General features: G+C 42.6%; 1 protein-coding gene across 2 annotated transcripts in view; it reads right to left on the minus strand.

Moving 5' to 3' along the window:
• Positions 1–386: 386 nt before the first annotated feature.
• The window catches only part of URB2 (URB2 ribosome biogenesis homolog), a 28251-nt gene continuing 7228 nt past the window's right edge, over positions 387–21409 (minus strand). The window contains exons 4-11 of one of the 2 annotated variants that reach the window (XR_003398028.1): positions 19811–19971; positions 18512–18622; positions 17354–17596; positions 16206–16296; positions 14433–14572; positions 10294–10903; positions 5915–5920; positions 387–400 (exon numbers count right to left, since the gene is read on the minus strand). Coding sequence is in view for 1 of the 2 variants with exons in the window: in XM_026845329.1 (XP_026701130.1) it covers positions 10706–10903; positions 14433–14572; positions 16206–16296; positions 17354–17596; positions 18512–18622; positions 19811–19971 (944 nt within the window). In the remaining variant the exon portion in view is untranslated. Of the gene's footprint in view, positions 401–5914; positions 5921–6936; positions 10904–14432; positions 14573–16205; positions 16297–17353; positions 17597–18511; positions 18623–19810; positions 19972–21409 lie in introns of those variants that run through there. The other variant, XM_026845329.1, reaches the window with a different exon arrangement.

Consider the following 21409-nt stretch of genomic DNA (forward strand, 5'->3'; position numbering starts at 1 on the left):
ACAAGGAGCCCACATCTACACATCCCAGCTTATGCTGCGATTGCTAACAGGCCACAGCTGGGTAGGGCTCATGTCCAGTGCTCAGCACCTTGACAGGGAAGAGTAACATTCCGGTGGGAATCCAAGGTAAGGAGAATGGAACCATCCACACTGTAACACATGTTGCACAGTCTTCAAGACCTGCTTTTCAAAGCTCTGGAAATCCACCACTCCAGCTAACATCTGTCAGCTGCAAGAAATTAGTCTCACTGTGGCATCATCGCTCACCTGCAGTCTACATTGGCTCCAAAAGAAAAGGAAGAAGGTGCTACCATGGCACTGCTTTTTTGTTTTAACGTGTCCTGTTCCACACTGCAGTTCCCATCCCAGCTGTCTCTTGTAATAACAAAATAAACACATTCTTGAAGGACTATAAATAGAAACAGTAAGGCAGACATTGCTTTGAACTGAGTTGCACTGGAGATTTCTACTTTGTTGTCTTCTTGCATGCTTTCCACTTGAGTATTTCCTATTAGCTTTGAAACAACACCCCAAAGCAGACTTGCATCTGAACCTGTGAATGTTTCTTTTTAAGACTGTCCCAAAAGGGTGGACACCCAAGCTGTTTGGTTTCCAAACAACAGAGTGTTATCACTGCACCTTAAAGTAATGAAGCCTTAGTGGCTCATCTCATTCACTGAACCAGGTTGAAAGCTCAGTTCTGACTATAGGGAGGAACCTGCATCACAAGCCCTGCAACCATAAACTTCATTTTGCTCCAGTTCAGGTTCACTCCCTCCTTCCTCTCTCTTGCTGCAGAGTCTGAACAACACCTGTGCCGCTGTAAGAAAGAGAATCCATTCTTGTGCTGAAGCCAAAGGCAAGGCACGTCTGCTTTGCCAACAGAGGTATGACTGCAGTGCTTCTGGCTACACTTTGGCCAGTTTTAAACAAAGCAGCTGTGATGGCAATACCGGCAGTGCCAGGGTAATAAGGGCTAAAGGGAAGACAGCATCCCCACCCAAGGCAGTTAGTAGCCAGGACTGAAGCCTGACCTTTGAGCTTTGGCACCTGTGCAAAATCAGCTGAGAGGTGGTTTGCCTGCTGGTGCTGTGGGTGCCTCCAACTGCAGCACAGCCATGCCCCTTGGCAGGGTGGGATGTTCTGCATGAGGCTGATCTTTGCCCTGAGTGTGCAGCCACAAGACCAGCAGTGCCCTGGGACTTCAGCGGCAACTCCGTCAGACCTAGCTGCATCCCTTCCACCTACTACATTGAGTTTCACCAGCTGTGTTTGTCCTGCCTGTGTGCCAAAGACCACTGCCCCACAGCAGGGGCCACAGCGAGCAGAAGTGTGTTAGCTTCTCTGTAACTTGGTATTTTATTTTAAACCATCCTCCCCAGTGACTTGGGGTAATGGGTCGGGGTTGGAGCCACAGGATCTGAGGCAAGACCAGAGCTCTGCTCCACTGACGCTGCTGTGTAACCTCCCACAGGGTGCAGTGAGACTGATAATGCCCTGCGCTGCTTTGGTCACACCAGCTGCAGCTTCTCCATCGGAGGACTGTAAGAAGTGAGTGCCAGTGGTGGTGGTGGTGGGAGCTGCTCCCATCTCAGCAGATAAACTCTGGTCGCTCCTCAGTGCGCTTGTTCGACTCCCCTGCTCCCTTTGCAGCCTGCAGGCAGTCCGTGGCAAACTCTACACAACCAAAGGTGCCAAGGGGAAGAGGAGTTATTCTGACAACCAGGCAGGTGGTTAGGATGGATCCTTCCATTCCTGTGACCCTGTCCTGTCATAAACACTTCTATTTTAAGTCAAGGTTTTTTTCCTTCAAGATTTCAGACTAGGTTAGCTTTTTCAGTAAAAGAGGATGCTGACAAACATCTTACTGGTCTGTCAGAGTTTGAGTGAAACTGTGGGAGTGTCAAATCCACATTAGCTGAAAGAATTCTTGCCCCCAAAAAATATTTGCTCCATTTGGCAAGTCACTTTCCATCAAGTGGCAAAGGCAGACTACTTGAATTTTAAATTAGGAATTAAGAGATATAGGAACAGGGATGATTCTCCATGTTTAATAAAATCTACATTGCAGACTCAGTATTTATCCTGTATGCTATCAGCTGTAATATTTTACTCCCTTACTGCTGTATGGAGCTCAATAACATAACTATTTGCAACTTAACTGCAAATCCACATTCCTGGAGAGCAGCTCCTAGTTATGTTGTGGTTTTTTGTTACAACCTCCTTCAATGCCGTAAAGAGCCCTCCCAGCACCTCGTCTGCTGCCCTGCAGAAGTATTTGCATACCAAAATTGAAAAGCTGCTTCTCAATCTCTTTTCTGAAGGCTACAGCTCATATATAGTGACTGGTTTCACAGTTTAATAAAAAAAAAAAAAAAAAGTCTTTGCAAGCTTAACCAATAAAATATTAATGGATTTTAGTATAATTAACATTATTGGTATTATCCTTGTTGTTCTTCTTCTTAGTGTTGCTGAGAAGCTCTACTTAAAGCACCGGCACAACACAACTGCTGTCCTGAAGAGCTTAATGTCAAAAATTTGGCATTGTGGAAGAGATGTTGCAGCTACCCACAGGTTATTAGGCTCACTACGGCAGTAACTATATCAAGCTCAATGGACTGTAACGTGATACGCAAGAGGTCTGGCCAGATGATCTAGTAGTCCCTCCTGGTCTTAAGCTTGTGAATCTAAATAAACAAGATAGAAAGAAGACAAAGGTGAAATCACTTAGTAAACGGCAGAGCAGTGCCTAAGATGCAAATCACTACATTCACAGTGTAGCATCTGTGCTACTAAGTCACTGAGTCTCAGAGCTTTTTGGGGGGCATTTCATGTCCTTTCACTAACATTTACTCTGAGAGTAGGAGCAAAATAGCATATATGGTAACATCCATACACTGTGTGTGCTTTGAGGGCACAACAGACAAGGCCTGAAGGGTAAAGATGGAAAAGGAAAGCAAGATTTCATTTGCTTTAGATGACAGTTTTCAATGCCTTAAACCCCTTGACATAGTCTTTTGTGACCTTCCTTCACCTCTTGGGTTCTGCAATTTACCCACTGTGAAATACTCTGTTAGATTACACTGGTTCTCATATAAAAACACTTAAGATGTTGTATGCATATGTAAAAGTCAAAATTTCACACTGGCTTTCTTCACCTTGCAACTGCAAGCTATTTTCATGTTCTCTTTTCCTGCAGGTCTCAGTCATCCACGACCTCCTTTTTTTTTGCATTTGTGTGTGCTAGCATAAATGTTGCATAGATGTGCAATTACATATAGGTTAGGGGAGACAGAAGCAACAAAGGCTGCACAGCTGCCAGCTGGGAGTTGCAGGGGCAGGTGGAGTTACACCTAGAATGAAATTGATCCTCTCCTTTCACAGTGCAGCTTTATTTACCATGGTCTCTTGTTCCTCTCATCAGCCCTGTTCCCTTTCATGTCTTTACTATTAAAGTTATTAGGAAAATTATTCATTCAATTGCTTGTAGAAGCTGCCCAAAGATAAATACATTCAGCTTAATAAACCTTGTTAGCAGGAAGGAAGGGAAGAATGCCTAATTAATGTATTAATGATTATAATGCACTTTGAAGATTAAAAGTGCTGTGAGCTCTAAGGGTACGTTTCTGCCCTCCAAAGTCCCTAGGAACCGTGTGCAGAAGCTAATTCTAAACATTATCACTACTACAGTATGGCAGGGAAGAAGATGCACGTACTCACCACCCTGGATCTGCATGCAGAGGTTAACCCAGCTTCCAGATACCGCCTGTCTTAAACCAACACAGCTACATATTCTTCTTCAAAAACAGGAACAGAGGAGTGCTACGAGGAACCATATAATGCAGTTCATCCATGCTCTGTGGATACACTGCACAGCTATAATACCATTACGTTTACCTAGACAGAACAGATTGAAACTTCGCACCTTGGAAGTTAAACACTACAATTTCTCACACTAATGGGTTTTCCCAACTCTCAGTAGGCTGAGTCTCCCCTCAAACAAGAGCTGCTGGGACAGTCCCCTTGCTAATAGACAGGATGCAACAAGTCTGGTTTTAGAGAAATGACAGCTTAGGTCAGAAGTGCAGGCAGAAATATTGTGACATGATAATCCCCAGCTACTGCAGGGAAAGGGCATATGGCTCAATGGAGACTTCCAGCTGAAGTTTCCATGGCTCAGGAACAAAAGTATTTCTCCTCCCCATGTTTCTCCTCATCCAGACAGTATAGCACAGGCTGAGATCTGAAGAACAGATTTGCCTTTTGCTGCAGTAAGAAATCTGCCTTTACAGCAAGTGAAAATAAGTTGCTTAGAAAGTCTCTCGGATGTCACTGCGCAAACAAAATACGAGCTGCTAATAACAGGTTTCTTAGAGACACATTTCCTTTGCATGTGGTACCAGGAGGCACATACTCTAGGCTCTCATTATTATGGGCTTAGGTTATGAAAACTTTAATGAACATATTTTAAAATGTCAGTCTGAAGAAATCAGGTACTAGCATTTCACATTTGCATATTGGTCTCCTGAAAACACTGAGCAGTCTCAACAAATCTTAGAAAATAAAGAAAAATGCACATAGCAAGTTTCACATATGTCTGGTGAGGGGACAAAAGGGGCAGAAATTTGTCAGTCTACATATTTTCTGGTTATCACTGGAAATATTGTGAATAAATCAATTTATGCTGTATTGCTCACTTCTGTAGCATTTAAAAAAATAAAATCTCAGTTCACCTAGGTACCCACAGAGCATTAAACATTCTGAAAACCCCACAAATCCCCTGCGGGGAAGACTCATGTCTGTGTCAGAGGCCAAAGAAGGTAAGGTCTCGGCAAGCAAAGCGCACAGGTGACCTACAGCAGATGCAAGAACAAAGCCACCGCAAAGCCCTGAGCTTTACTCCCAGACACGGGTGCACAGAATCAGCTGCACCCCTGTGCCTTGTGAGCAGGAACAAGCGGCAGCCACTTGCATTCGTTCAGACAGACCAGCTGTGCTCAAGTGGCAATGTTTTTTTGCCAGGCTAAAATCAGCATCTGTTTGTTCCAGTCTCTTCTGAAGTGATAAGCACGTATGGCTACTTTCACTTCAGGGGATTACAGGCTGACAATTACTGACTGGACGAAGAGTAATAAATCAGCCTTTCCTCCACAAATTAATACACTGTCCGATAAAGCTGAGGCTTTGTTTGCACAGGCCATGTAATTTACCAATAGCAGTAGTTTATCAAATTGTCTTTTATGGATTTGTCTGTGCCCCAACATGAAAATTTTATTTTTTTGTAACATGTATCATTTTTTTTTTTTTTTTTTTTTTTTTTTGGTAACATGGTCATATATTCTTCCTTTCTTTTCCTGGGATATTAACAAAATCCAAACCCAACACCACTATTCCCTGAGGTTATTGAAGGGAACTCACACACACTGCTCTAAAACCCACATGAAAAACTAAACACAAATCAATCACTTCTCCCTACAATGTTACTTCTTCTCCCGCTCGCTGTCTCTCACACCTGCCAGTGTGTTAGGACAGCAAGAGCCCGCTCACAGTTCACACTGTTGCACACGTGGATGCCCGCCACTGAAAGAGGTTTCTAGGTGCTTGCAGTACACCAAATAAAGCACTGAAAATCAGAAACAGCCTGGTTTTCAAAGCTGCTCTGCTTTCAGCTACCAGGAGCTTCTATCCTTCTTATAAGCTGCTGATTGCTATCCAAGATCAGATCATTAACAAAGTCATCTCATCAGCGAAGAGCCATGGCAATAGTCTGACTGCATCTCAGACCTCCATTCTTGCTCTTTATCTTCTCTCCTTTCCTACAGCAGAAGCAGGTCTTCACCCTTAGGACAGCAATGTTCAGTTTTGTGCATGTTCCTGAGGAGCCCCAGCGCAGTTCTGTGAAAGCCTGTACAACAAATGCCTCAAGTGGAGGCTGTAGGAATAAAAGCAGGGGTGCCTGAACCTAATAAAAAACTCAGCTGCCGAATGAATTAACTGGGGACATGTCCCTGATTTCCCTCTCCCTTTGTCCTTTTCATGCTTTCCAAATCCTCTCCACCAGCTATCAGCAGAAAGATCCCTGCTCTCTGGTTGCGGGGAAGAGCTGAGAAGGTGTTAGAATGACTTTCCTGGATGGAAAAAGAGGGTCCAGGCTCTGCAGCAGCCTCCACAAGATGTCTAGTTCAGGGCAGATAATCTGTGGAATTTCTTCCTTCAAGAAGCAGTTCTGAATCCAAGTTCTACAAAAAGTAATCAAACCAATGAGAATTGCTTTGAGGCAGAAGTTGGCCTCCACCAATCTTAAAACAGAAGCCCCAGAACTACGTGTCAGAATAAGGTTCTTCTGACACAAACAACTCAATGCCTAGAAAGGATCAAGCAGCTGGAAAGTCGTTGCAGGCCTATACCTCTTTCTTGCCACTCTATGCTTGTATTAAAAGTTGCCTTAAAAAGACAAAATTGATTTTGCCGTTTTCATTCATTACCGTCTATAGAAACAGGTACAAAAAAGTCTGTGTCCTTGCCCAGGAGGGAATGGATGGCAATACAGCTTAGGCACTTGGAATGCTTTTATTTAGTCTTCCCAAATTCTCCTGAAGAACTGTCAGAGGATTTGTGAGAGGGCTCTTCTGGACTAAAAGCTCTGAGAAGGTCACAGGAACATATTTTCTTTTGCAATTTTTTCAGGCTTTAAAGTCACAAAAAAACCCCAAAACATCCTTTCATACTTTAAAAAAAAAGTACATGAATACAAATCAGTACTACTCCATAGCAAGTCAGGTTTCACTTCCACTTGGCTGTGACATAAATCTTGTAGTGTAGATACAATAACAGGAGCATCTTCCTTTTTGGAAACTTTAACCATTTGCAGAATACTTCACTGATCATACAGAAGCAAATGTCAGCACAGTCAACAAAGATACAGTGGCACTTTTGTATGTTTATTGAAAAATATCAAGCAGTCATATTGCTGAAAATAATTTTTGAAAAAAATCGTTTCTCCATGCTTGAAAACACTGTTTAGGGCACAAATGCACTTCTTCACCTGAATGGCTAGAATCTGCTTCAAGCGGAAAAGCAATTGTTGCACCTCAAGGCAAGTGTTCTTACAAGTCTGTAAAACAAAGATTATAGAGCCCCAGTATAACTATTATCACTGTAGACATTTAATGGTTCAGTAATAATGATATGGGAGTCTCTCAAAGTATTCCTTTACTCATGCTATTATGTTTTAACCCATAAAGAAAGCTTTAGAAGGAACCTTCTGTTGCCCATCAGCCACAAACCCACATCAAGAAGTAAATAAATAGGAAGTTACTGAACCATTTCAACCTCAAAGGACTCAGTATGTTGTCTCTTCCCAGCAGGTAAGAACATAAAATATAACTTCTACCATCTTATGGCAGAATAATGTCTACCATCTTACATCATCATCCTTTTTGTATTTCTATCTACAATAGCAAGATAAATCAAGCATCAAGCCCCACCCCCAGATAAGTAGAAAAATCAGTTGATTTTCACAGCAGCTACACAAAAACAAGGGATAAATAAAACCAACATGACCTTTGCCAGTCACGATTGTTCTTCTTGCCCATCCTGTCTCTTTATATTTGAGCTAGCTTTGGCACAGCAGACTTGGGCGCTGCCCGAGCATGAATAACAAACACCGCACCGAGTCACAGGGTGAGCCTGCGGGCCAGCCAGCAGGACCCTGATATCCCAGCCACTGAGCTCTGGCTATAGGAGGTATTTCTCGTTAGTGCAGCAGCAGCAGCAGCGAGAGGAGCCCTCGGAAGAGGTGCGCTGCATCAACAGTTGGAAATCTGGCCGAGATTAACTGTTGCAGAAGCCTGTAAGGACTGTGCTTTTAGGGGCACTCGCACGCAGTTCACGCTCAAGTGAAACAAAGGTCTCAGTGCTGTCCTTTAGCCCTGAGATGGTGCTTCTTCCAAACCCTTTACCTTCCTGGTGCTTAGAGCGCCTAAACTAACCCACCCTACGAGAAAGGACTCCAAAACTCTGACTACAGATGGTGCTTTTATACCCTTGCAGGATGGCTCCATCGTGTGACAAAAGGAGAACACTGCACCCACATGGGAATGTACTCAATAAAACAAAGCCTGCTTTCTCAGCAGGTGGTCCTCTGCCAGTGACTTAATTTATTCTAGCTAAAAAAACCCAGAGCAGTTCTTGGACAAAGATCTAGGATTAGCAACTGAAATACAGCCTTCTTTTTAACCCCTTTGTAACTTCTACACAGAAATGCTGCTTTGTGCTTCAGAACTCCAGTTTAGCCTGGAGGAGGAGGAGGGCTGTGGGATAAGTGGCAGTCGCACAGAATATATGAAATAAAGCTTTAAGTTTAAAGTTTTCATTCATTCAAGCACTGTGTCCTTTTTATAGTAGGAGTTTGTTATTTTCATCACCCCTGTCCATGTAAGTCAGTTATACACTTTCATTTCCAAGCCATCAAAATGTATAAAATTTTAAAAGTTAATATTAATGAAATAAAATGGATATAAACTCAAGTAGTTTATCTCCTTTAATGCAATGAGTAAGATATTATTTACTCTGTGGTCTACACTGAGAAGCTTTTGAGCTATGTGTGTGGCTTGCAACCATATGGCTACATCAGGGGAGCCTTGACATTTACACGCCAGCGATGCTACCTCACTTCCTTCCTCCCCCGCTCCAAACCTAGCTCGCCTTTTTTCACTGTTCTTTCCAGATACTCTCCCAGTGCTTATGACCTTCCTTCATTTTACTAGCATATTAACTGTCTCCACCCTGGAGACCTCCTCCCTTTGGTGCCCATTTGCCTGCACCCAGCTCACAGACGTTTCCCTTCTGGGACCTACTTCACTGTCCCACTGCCTGGTGGGGCAGCAGTAATTGCCCTTCCCAACGCTGGCCTGCATCAGCTTTTCAGCTTTGAAATAAAATACAGAAACGGCACAGTGGTGTAGAGTGTCCAGCTTGGATGGAGTTAACTTGCTTCGTAGCAGCCCATATGGTGGCGTGCTTTGCATCTGTGGCTAGAACAGTGATAATAATACACCACTGTTGTGGCTACTTCTGAACTTGCACAATATCAAAGCTTTTATCTCCAAGCTTCTTGTTCTGGACATGAGGAGCATCACTTCCAGTGCAAAGGATGAAGTTTAGCCAGCACAGGAGGCTCCACGTGGCAAGATGGATGAGGTGAGCAAGCATCAGCACAAGTTGCAGAAGTAGCTGCCCCAGGACCAGGGGCAGGCACTGCCCAGGAGCCACCTGTGGGCACCCCTGCCAGGGACCCGACACCATGGCCCAGCTAGGGTCCCAGAGGTCAGCCATGTCCCAGAAGTGCCCTACCAGGGCCACAGCCAGCAGGATGGTGCAGGAGTGTGAAGGGCTTTATGTCAAGACAGTGCTGCCATGCCATGCCATGGCCCTGCCGTGCCTGCCCTGAGGTCGACGTCCAGCAGCCCTGCCAGAGCCCTGCTCACCTCCCTCATCTGTGCCATGTGGAGTCTCCTGCTCCAGCCAAACTTCACCCTTTGGACCTTGTTATGAGGCAGATGGACCCAGTAAAAAGCCTCATTCCAAGCTTTCTCTGCCCACCCCCTATCTATAGAATTAAGCAGATAATCACATGAGAGTACTGAATTCTTACTACTAACCGCGTGCATGCGTGAAGACCTACTACCACTTACTACCACTACCACTTATATAAAAGTTTAGATCTTTAGCCTTTATTATTTTCAAGGAAATAAACTTCTTTAGCTAATGAAAGGGAGCTATTTGATAAAGCTTCTTACAGACTCAGACGTGATTAATTTACCACAGCTTATTAAATTACTGTCAGCTGAGTTACAATAAGTCCAGGGCTTGCTCTTAACCTAGAGTGAATTCAAAGCAACAAGGCTCAGCTTAGACCAAAAAGGTCTCAGATAGGTCTTGGTACTTAGCATTTGTCACAAGCTAAAAATATACACTGAGAGCGACCACAGTTCAGATGACTAAGTGTAATTGCTTAATGACAGTAAATCGACCAGAGCTCTAAGTAGTCAGTCTTTCTGATTATTAGGAGATCACAGGATAATACAGTTGGGAAGGAAATTCAATATAGGTCAGACCAGGTTGCTCAGGGCTGAACTCAAGAGCAAAACCAATCAAGCAAAGAGATACAAACTTTCAAATTTTTTACTTTATTTTCAGTTTTGCACAGTAACGTACTGTGCAGGTGTATAACATTCAGAAATTTCTTTAGTAGCAAAATGTACAGTAACAGGGTACAAAAAAACCCCCCACTTTAATTCTGCTTACCGTGTAAGCAAGAGCAGAGGAGTTATAACCCTCAATGGCTTTTATATCAGACTATTGCTGCTCGAGAAAAGCACCACGATGTGCCAAAGCCTGAAGCCTGATACCTGACAGACTGCAGCGAGCTCCCCAGGACTCCCAGTGAGTTCACTGGGGGCCAGCACCGGTACAGCACTTCTGCCCTTTGTGGCATGCAGCAGGACCAGACCTGACAGCACATCCTCCCTCCCCATTCCCCTTTTCCCCATTATGAAGGCTGGCTGTACAGAGAGAGATGCAATCCATGTTTAGAGGACCCTCTTTGATCTTATTAGTCACCCCAAACCAAACAGCAACTGAGGATCTTTTGAGCACTGCAAGATCAATTCATAACTGATTACGCAGCATCAGGCAGGATTCATCATGCAGTATACTTTTCCTCCCCCTGTTTTTTCGCTTTGTGGTAGTGGTTGTAATCATTATACAGATCCTTAAAGACCTCCCTTACACCTGCTGGTAGCGACACATTTAAGAACTTGATGTCCCGCTCAATGCAAAGGTCAAGGATGTGATATATCCCTTCTGTGAGATGTCTCTTCACAGCCGGGTGCAAAGTCACCTATGAGAAGAACAAAACTGCATTAAACTTGAAGACAAAAAATGCAAGAAAATACCCTTTCCACAGTTGGTATACATTAAATGCTGACAATGTGTTATCCAGTGCATCAGACCATCTGGAACAGACCATTAGATAAAATCCAGGATTTTGACTTGTGCAATATTTCCCTGAATTTTGCAAATATGGTTTGCAGAACAAGCATGGCCCTTGCAGTAGAATCCACAAGACTGCTACTATACACATTGCTGCGGAGGCAAAGACAGTGATCATCCTGGAATCACATGGAAACTCCTCAGCAGAAAAACTGTAATTAACAAACCCTAAAATACTTGCCCTGGATTACACATTTCAGTAGATTCTGTATGTCTCATATTAGCTGTATACTACTGAGTCTCAGTTTCAAATGAGCACTTCCTTTAGGCTACACTATCATTTACACTGGGTAGTCAATCATTTTTAACTTCTCACTTCACAACTTGGTATTTATCTAGCAATATGTAGCCAAGGACTTCAACATATAAGCCTTAGTAAGAGAAGCCTTCAAAAAGCTCGGGAGATGAGCACTGCCTTGATCTCTTTTAACATCAGGAATCAGGTACCTTACCTGAAGTCATGCAGAAAGCTGAAAGAATACAAGGACTCTGTCTCAGTGCCCTGCTCCTGTCATTACCCCTCAACCCCACAATCAGAAGAACTGCCACCACAACCAGGAACATCAGTGCTGACTCTGGAGTCCTCTGGTGCTCCAGGGTAACTGAGATTTGTCCTTCACTCACAAATCACTTGCTAAATACTTCACTGCCTGAAGCGGTGCTGGCCTCTGGCATAATCGCATTATTTTTGCTGCAGAACCACGTCTTATCTTTGCTGAATCCCAAAATTAGCTTTATGCCTCCAGACCCAAGCCTCTGCACTCCAGGCCTAATGAAAATCACATAAAAAGCTGTCATTAAAATTCAGACTTCTTTCTTCCTGAGGCAACTAATAAACTTTCTGCTAATGAAGTGCACTCCTAATCACTGTGACAGGCTCCTGCTCTCTTTCTGCCCTAAATGCAAAACAGCTAATATATTTTATTAGACCTGCTAACATAGCTGGGAAAAACATACAGCAGACATTAAGGCACATACGACTTTCTTTGGATCTGTGTCCCTGAAGAGTTTGCATGTCCAAAAAGTTGTCGGTTTTCCCCCTCTATGTCAGTTGATCTATCGTCTGCTTTATAACAGATGTTATTTCTCCCTAGGCCATGCGCTGAAGTAACAGAAGAGTTGAGCATCACAGCTCCCAGTGAATGCACTGGGCTGGGCTCTCCCTTCATAGGGCAGAGAAATGACTGCAGAGAACAAGGACAGGAAAATCCACAGCTATTGACAAGATGGACCAGATGTCCCACTTGGGATAAGCAGATACCTCAGAGCTGCAGTTAATGGAACCTGCATCCCTCACACCACAAATTAATTTGGACCCACACCTTATTTGGGCCATTCTTGCTTTGCAGTGCTGTTTCCCATAAACACACTCCAAGAACACCATGGGAAGCAGAACCAAAGATTTAAACAGCTGCCACTACTGGCTGGCAGTTAATTATGCTTGTAAGAGTTTTATGGTCTATATAGATAGCACAACCAATTTGTCAAGCATTACAGAGCTCTTGATGTGAGACATTAAATGTGTGAAGAGGTATTTCAGTATCACTGAATTAAGCAACAGCTCATAGACGAGGGAAAAGCACTGTCAACAGTATGAAAGAGGCTATAGATGCCACCCACTCCAGCAAGGAATCTTTTAGATTAACACAAAATAATTCATAAGGGTATTTTATTCCCTGGTATAAAGGGGAAGGACCGAGGGAACATGTTACACAGCTACTCTAGGAGTGACTGTTTAGGCCAGTAGCTTTCATCAATTTTAGTCTGCGGACCCCTAAAAGGGTTCCAGTAAGCGTGCAGATGCCCATCTAAAGACTTAAATCTACCAACATGCTTTTCTCGGTTACCTTTGATGGACCCCCAGGGTCTTCAGATCACAGGCTGAAAGCCACTGATCCAGACTCAGAAGAGATGATGGTTAAAGGAGTTTTTCTCTCCCTCTGCAGAGCAACATGAAAGATGTGTACGTGCCACCCCTAATACAGGCGTGCTGAGGCCTCCCCTTCCTCCAATATCCATCAATTCACACCAGTCTAATGAGCAAATAAATCATCACCTACTTGTGATCTATCTATTCTGTCAAACAGAAACACCCCTTTGTCAGAGCCTCTAGTGGCTCACTACACCGATTCCCCTTTCCACACCCAAAGGCTCCATGCATGCATTACTGATCTGTGGTTTCAGCTATCATCCATCACTTTCCATTTCCCAGGGAAAGTACTGCACAAAACTTTCCTGGAAGTCTCATGAAACCTTGTGCTCCTGCTAATACTGAGATAAGTGTCCTTTAACTTGAAAAGATTATTTGACAATTCAAGTGAGGCTTTCTAACTTATATTCAGTGATTCAGATCACAAAGTTCAGAGATAGTTAAATAGAGCAGAAGTAGTATTAATAGTAATTTGTCCCTAGTATTTGCTGAACTACTACATTTACTATGTAAACAATAACCAGTTTACCAGGAACACTAAATAACATGGCTAAAACCTGACATATCCCATTGTTTTGCTCACAAGCCTTGCAAAAAAGATGGGCAATAGAGAAGACAGCTGAGTTAAAGCTCTGTTACACTGGTTACACCATAATCCTTCAGAAACATAGCACCAGTTGGGATATTTTTGTGGTAAGAGAGCCTCAAAACAAAGACAAAAATTCCTTTCTGTATTTCAGTCCATGCCCAGGCCAGAGCCACAAATAATCAATTTGCAGGTACTTGCAACACAAGCAGCATTCAAACCCTAGTGAAATCTAAATCCCTTCGCCTGAATAGAATGACAGTTTGAACTTAGGTCTGGATGTGAGAAGCTACTGAGCTGACTCTGGCACCTCTAATAGCAGTAGCTGTTTTCAGTAAAGATCTGAATGGTATCTTTGGTATGGAAGGGGAATTACTGAAAAGCTAACAATTCTCTAGCTTAGCAACAATTTTTCCATTCACTTACTCATTTAGACCAGATTAAAAAATACTTTTCAAGAGAATTTTTCTCCATTACTCTATCAGATGGGGCCCTAACTGCTATCAGTCCTGGACAGCTGAGACTAGCTGGAAGAAGAACCTAACTACCACATGAAGAAAAAACAACAGCCAACATGACAGAAAAGCAGAACAGTTCTGTAAACAGGCATTGCACTGTTTTGCCTTAAAAAAAACCCACAGCCCACACTTTCAGAAAGTTTTCAGGAGCTGGATAAGAAAGACTCTCAGGAATTCTTGCTCAGAATAACAGGGAGTCTGGATCAAACCTGTATCCCCATGACACACAGCAACTTTTATAACTTCACAGATTTTACAAAACTTAACACAATTGCCTTTGGAACAGGAACTCCAAAGCCAGCACAATACCATAGCACTTTCAAGATAGATGAGAACACGTTACCTTCTGCAATTCAGTCACATACTGAGCCACAATGAAAGCAGAAAACACAGTAAAGTCCTCCATTTCTGCAGCAATATGAGTATACATCCGTTCCACCAAGTGCGCACACTTCAGTATAACTTCAAAGTCATCTGTGTTGCCTGAAACAGAAAGTGAGTTGCAGTCTGGCATTTGAGGCTTAAAAACACTAGGAAAAAAAAAAAAAATCAGAGAATCACGCAGCCTTCCATGATTCTTGAACTAGATGAAGCCAACAGCAGCCTGCCCATTTTATCTTCTTTTCTTATCAAGCCACAGCTGAGAGGCCCCCCCAAACCCCTACAATACACCACATGCATCTTTTGCAATGGTTATTTTGTAAGAGCACACTGATTCCAACTCCACGTGCACTGCAAGGCAAAAAGTATTTGTTATAGATGCTGAAGTACTAAAAGCAGCAGCTATGATCCCTCCCACGATCCAGTCCCAACTAGTGCTGTGGAGGAGAGAACAAGGAGACAGGAAAATTACATCCTCTACCTTCAGAAAATCAGAACATGTCTCTTAGAAACAGCATAGTAGGAAAGCTTGCTGCTGAGATCTATTATGTGGAATACAGCAGCAAAAGACACTTCACTGGAAATATTTAAAGTGAGACTGGAGACATCACCTGAGAACTTACTCAGCAGGCAGAGAATGAAGAGAGCTAACACAAATGAGGGAGAAGGGAAATCTATAAATTACTTTCATGTTATCTGTTGTGAAAATAGAACAATCCTGCAAAGATAAACAGCATTTTTTTTAACTTAAGGATGCCATGTACCTGTAAATTTCCTGTGACCCTTGCCTTAGGTAAGCATATTGCAGAAGCAAGCAAATTCTCAAAGTTTGGCACCAGTTTAATGCACCTTTTCCTCTATCACTGAGCCTTTGTTAGTATATTCCTCCATGATACACTTATATATGCCCACAGTTATGGGCAATGTATCAGCTGAAATAAATCTGGACATCAGTGGAAAGCTGGGATACAATCAGTTGCAGGCCATGAAGTCAACTTGTCTCAAAACATCACCACTGGTAATGACAGGGTATTTCTGTCCTCACCAGCATAATGCACAGGATGACTACCTTAATCACTGAGAACATCTTTGACTTGGCTACTTTGACAACGCAAATTCTTTAATAACCTCCAGTAACTTTTTTTTTTTTCTCTTGCTTTTGAGACAATTAACTACACTAATTCCAAATCCTTGGCCATACAGATGTATCATCTAATTCCAAATGATGCTTCAGATACGTGTAATATTCTGGCTTTATGCTTAGCATAGAACGGTGACAATTCAGGTCTGTAGTAAACATGGTTCCAGTCTCAAGAAGCTCCATTTAGTAGGACTGCTTCAGGGCTATAACTCAGGCATACTAGCATGTATTACTAGAGTTCACAGCCAGCATGCTTTCAGGCACGGAGGCTGATAGGAAGAAGAGAAATTGGGCAAGCCTTACCAGTTGCTGTCTACTTGCCAGCCAGACAGTGAAGAATACCTTATTCACCTAAAGCAGTGCTGTCTGCAAGCACCTCCACAGGAGCCCCAGTTATCTTCGTAAGCCCACGATACTACAAAGCTCATCCTCTATTTTCCATAAAGGACAGATAGGGCTAACAGTTTTAATGCCACATCTAGGTTTTGAAGACTTTGCTTCTGGTGTCAGGCTGCCCTGTTCTGCATCTCCTCTTCTAGAATATAAAAAATTACAGTGTGTATATATAACGCAAAAGGGGAAAAGATATGGTACCTCCATCTCCTTTCTGACGTCCTTCGTGCATCACAGAAACAACTAGACGATGGAAACTGTTCAGAAAAGATGGTGCTGCTTTCAACAGCACCTGCAGAGACACAAAATAAAAACTGAGATCATGCAGTAAAGGGAGGGGGTAAAGGTACACCATCCCATAGTCTGAGGGAAATCAGTTCATGTGAAGGAACCTACTATAGAGATATCAGGAGCAGAGACTATCTTTTCATTCTGCATCCATACAGTACCTAGCACATGAGAATCCTGGAGCAGGATGGCAGTCCTGGCCATATTCAAATATAAATAACAAGTAAACATCGTATTAGAGTTACTTCATCTCTCCAAAGCAGCATTTGATTTAGTACCCTAATATCTAGGGAATTTGTTCTTGCTGGTAGAGAACCCATGTAGCCAGACAGATTCACAGAACACAGGGTTCAGCAGCACTACAGATCACTGCGTGAAAACACAGATCACTGTGTGAAAACAGCCTGCATGAGCAGCTTTCTACCACAGGTTTTCGCAAGGGCATTTTAGCAATGCATACTGCCTCGCTTTTCAAATTTGCTATTTCCCCATCTTTAACTTTCTTCACTCTCAATTCTAATACAAACGCATGAGGCCTCTTTGCTTTTTTCTTCCACCTCTGCCTACATATTCCATGTAGGAATATCTCCAACCATGTGCAAGTCCTGGCACATCTTCACCTTCCCATGCCACAAGGCTGACAAGAAACCAGGATGGTACAGTGTTTCAAGGTCACCAACTTCTAACATGTCTAAGCCCTATTTTCAAAGGACTGCAGAACCTTATGTCCGGCAAGAATGAGGTCGTAGAGCCTGAGCCATTTGTGCTTCTAGAAATCAATCACTAAAAACAGGGAGAGTTTTATTCTAATCTAGCATCAGATGTTGATAAGCAATTTGCTGCCAGAGACCCAGCAATGCAGGCATAAAATGAAGGAGGAGACTAGAAATGATGGCATTTTGAGATACCCAGCCTTTTAAGTGACAAGAAATGCAAACCACTTTCATAGTATCAGGACAAATTATTTCAAAACCACTACTAAAAAGAAAAATTCTCATCACTGCCCTCTGTGTTGGTTCTTACTACCTTCTCCCCCTTCTCCTACCCCTTCACAGATATACCTTTGGATGACACTGCACAATAGAGAAGAGCACTTCATGGACTCCCAGGAAGACACTGCGATACTCCTCTATCTTCACATGATCCAGAGGGACTGTTAGGAGAATGCCGAATGCCAGTGACACATGGTGTGGATTCAAGAGAACCCCTTCTCCTTGCCTTAGCAGAGCTGCTACTGTCTCTAAAATAGGTACAACTATTGTGGAAATCAGTGACTGGTCCTGACAGGCCTCTTTGGTTTGCATCTACAAGAAGACAGGAAACAGGTAAAGAGTGCATTAGCTACCTATTGCTAGCATTCGCACACCAGGGAAACATAATACTCTGACTTGAGTCCATGGAACTAGACTGGTACAAGCTGGCCTGGCAGGGAGACACCTGCACTTCAGCCATTTTCATGCAGCTGCATGAAGATGCATACGATACATTTCAAGCCAGCACTGCTGTGAATGTGGAATTGTAATGATTCCCCAGCACCCTGACAACCAGCACCTCTTTGCACCTCCTCACATGAATGAGTTGATGCAGTTCTTTCCTTTACAAGCATGCAGACCTATCAAAAAAAGGGCAGAAATTGCATGCTCATGATTCCCAGGCATTGCAGAGACAACCTCTGACAAATTCTGGTCTACAGACACTGTCACCACGAGAGAAGAAAAACCTACATCACTGTGTTTGTGTGATGTACAAATGAGGGACAGGAAACCTGGGTTTGGTCACTTTCAGTTAAGTTTCCCTTCATAATTCAGTGAATTTGTATTATTATTTTTTTAATATGAGCACTTTTTTCTTTCTGTTTTGCTGCTGTTGGCTTCTGCTGCGACATATGACTGACAGTTACCTTCTCGTTTGGACAGGAGGAAGGATGGGAGACTCCGACTCTCTTCTCTGCAGCCTAACAAGTTTCTCCCAAGCTCCCAATTACGTGTTGCAGTCCCAGAGAATTACTGATAGTAAAAAATGGATGACCTACACACTGCACTCACAGGACGAGATTTACCTGAGGCAGGAATAGAGAAAGGGTCTAGACAAAAGGTGAATCTGGTATGTATCCACAACTTTTTTGTTCCTGCATGCCTCTGTGCATGTTAGATGTAACTGATACAGACTCCAACAAATAAAAGGGATAGGTAGTGAAGTTACAATAAAGAGATACTTACAGCTAAAGCTGTGATTATCTGTGGGCTGGCAAACCAGAAAGCTTTCTCTTTGTCTCCACTTAATGGGCAGCTGAGCAACAATTTGGTTAGTGTAACAGCTGACAATACTTCCTGCAGAAAGCAAACTGATGATCAGTCACAGGCACAAGATACACTGGCTCCTTTCAAGTACAGAAGAGCTCTTTTTTGAGCATCACCAGAGCCTTGACACGTGAAAGTCCTCCCACCAACACATCTCTGTGAAAATTGTGAAGTAAGCAGCAGCTCAACAAAATTCAATATGCTCAGCAGCACTGGCCCAAATGTACTGCACGCCACGTTTATTTTAGAATCAACTTACTGTACATAAGAGCTTATGTGATTGTTAAGAAAGGAAAGCCTTCTCCTTCAACTATCACTAGATAACAGAGGGAAGCAGGAGGAATATAGGAACACCAGTACACTATATGCCACGAATGATGCATTTGGCAGCAGTTTTTTTTTTTTACTTGCTGGCTGTTATGACAGACTGATAAAAGAAACATATTACAAGCAATACTCAGGTGGTAGGAATGATATGCACAGTACAGGAATTCCAGATACACTTTCAAAAAGACGTATCAAGAATTGATGCAGCATATCTGTGTCTATTTCTGACAAGTAAGAGCCAGATAAACCCCCAAGTTTAATTCAAGTTTCATTTTCAAGTCACTGAGCTTTCTATGGAGGTTACAGCTGGATTTTTTGCCAGAAGTGTTCCATATGTTACCACTGCTCCTTAAGCTGCTCTGGAGAAAGGCATTGTATTTAAAAAGCTACTGAGTGGTATCTGGTTATTACAGAGTAAAAGCCTTTATAGAGACAAATACCAAAAGCACAGGTGCAGTTCTGGTTTTACTTAAAAATGCCAGCATATCTAAAAGTGCCTTTAACTCTGGTAAGCTGGGCCACAGGCAAGCAAGGGTTAATCTCAGTGACTGATAGTATCTGTTGTGCAAGAGTTCTGATCAGGAAGGAGAAAAAATTTCATCGAGGCCTGGAACATCACAGCTGTGTGACTTCTGTTGACAATACATAGAATTAAGACTGCTGAGTCCTTAAACCGAACAGAAAGTTTTTCCAGGTTTCCATGATCTTTCCACCTCTCAATTTATATCCAGAACGTAACTCAGCACAGTCACCAAGCCCTTAACCATGTAAATGAATTTGACCTGACCACTGAACATAAAGCAGGAAGAAAAAAAAATATATAATCCAACAAAACTTTTTCAAGACACAGAAAACTGAAAAAGTTGATAATAAACTAAGCTCATGCCTTACTTTAGCCTTCTGTTCCCAAACGTTCCTCATTTCAAGTCCCTGCAGCACCATCCTCATAATGGTATAAAACTCCTCGGCAGAGCAGTTTCCCAGCAGCTGGACAAGCACCTCTGTCAGCATCCCCTCCATGCTGTGGATCACCTGGGTGGTGATTGCAGGACCTACATATTCAGGAGACACAAGCATGTCTTAATCAATTCCCAAGACAGGGACTTCCACAGATAAGAACAGGGTGAACTGAACCTTAAAACAGCTCTCGGTACCTTTTTAACACTCAAATGCATAGAGGGCCTCATGCTTTCCCTTTACCTCCTTCCCTAATAGTGCAATGAACTGCTGTTCTCGAGTATTTCCTACCACAGGGTTCACAGCGCAGACAAGATACCAATAAAAAGCCTTCAGTAGCATGGAAATACTATAGGAAAATGTGCACACAAGCCAAGGGAGCAGGCTCAACAAGCCACAAGGCTTTACTACAAATGCTAGCCAGAAAGCCATCACAAGTCACAAAAGCATTAAGCTGACAAAGTTTAGGTCTCTGCTGACTGTATTTCACATTCCACACTTACTCAATTATTAGACAGTAGGCAGTCCTAGACTAGCTTATATCTTAAATTGATTCTGAAGGCTCATTTTTAGTTCCACAAGTATCCACAGGTTCTGTGGCAGTAGTACCAAATCTTCCTCAACAGGAATCCATATTTCATCTTACTGAATACTTTACTTAATCATCAGAAATTCTTACAGCTTTTTACATTGATTAATTATGTCTCCAGGCTAAAGCACGTTACCAATCTTACACCTTAAAAGTGAGACACAGGATGAGAGAGAAAAAAAGTCAGCAGAAGAATTACAGCAACTGAGATGTCCTTACAGTCCCTAGTTCTAATGCAAAATCCCTGCTCTCAGTGCCTGTACTGAACCCCACAATGTTGAAGGATCAAACTGCAGGCCAGGGAAGAGAGAGACTAAGCCTCTATCTATGTGTAAGTTCTAGCTCAAACTTAACTGCGCAAATTCAAGATCATATTTTCTGCAGAAAGCTGTGTTCTGTCCTTAACTACCTAATGCCAATATAAACATTGAGAACATGACTGTAGTTCACTTGAGCAGTAGCCTCCAATACAATCCATTGGGATGCAGGAATTATAAATAAAATACCTTTAATAAATAAAGCAAAATGTAAAAAGTGTTTATTTCATCTTTATCTCATGCTTTTTAAACTTTTTTGTCTATGCTTTGTAATATACATAGTATACTAGTAGAGTAGCACATGCATATAATTTATAAACATATATTGAGGTTGCATGCTCAACATTTTTTTACTGATAGATGTGCACAATCAAAAATGTTTGGTGACCACTGCACTAGGGCATGCTAATAGTAAGTTTGACAAATCCCAACTGTCTGATGAAGTCAAAGAGAACAGTTGCACCTGTGCTGCATTTAGTTCCTCTCTTTCTGAATGAGACAATATAAATGAGCCATTAGTTCACACAGCTGGCAGGAGAAGTTTTTCATGTCATTTCTAGCCCTGGCTCTTTATTTCATGTGGGTCAAGGGCCTGATCTGCCAATCTCACACAGATGTTATCACAAT

The sequence above is a fragment of the Athene cunicularia genome (assembly GCF_003259725.1).
Source record: "Athene cunicularia isolate RWA chromosome 3 unlocalized genomic scaffold, athCun1 chr3_part1, whole genome shotgun sequence".
NCBI lineage: Eukaryota > Metazoa > Chordata > Aves > Strigiformes > Strigidae > Athene > Athene cunicularia.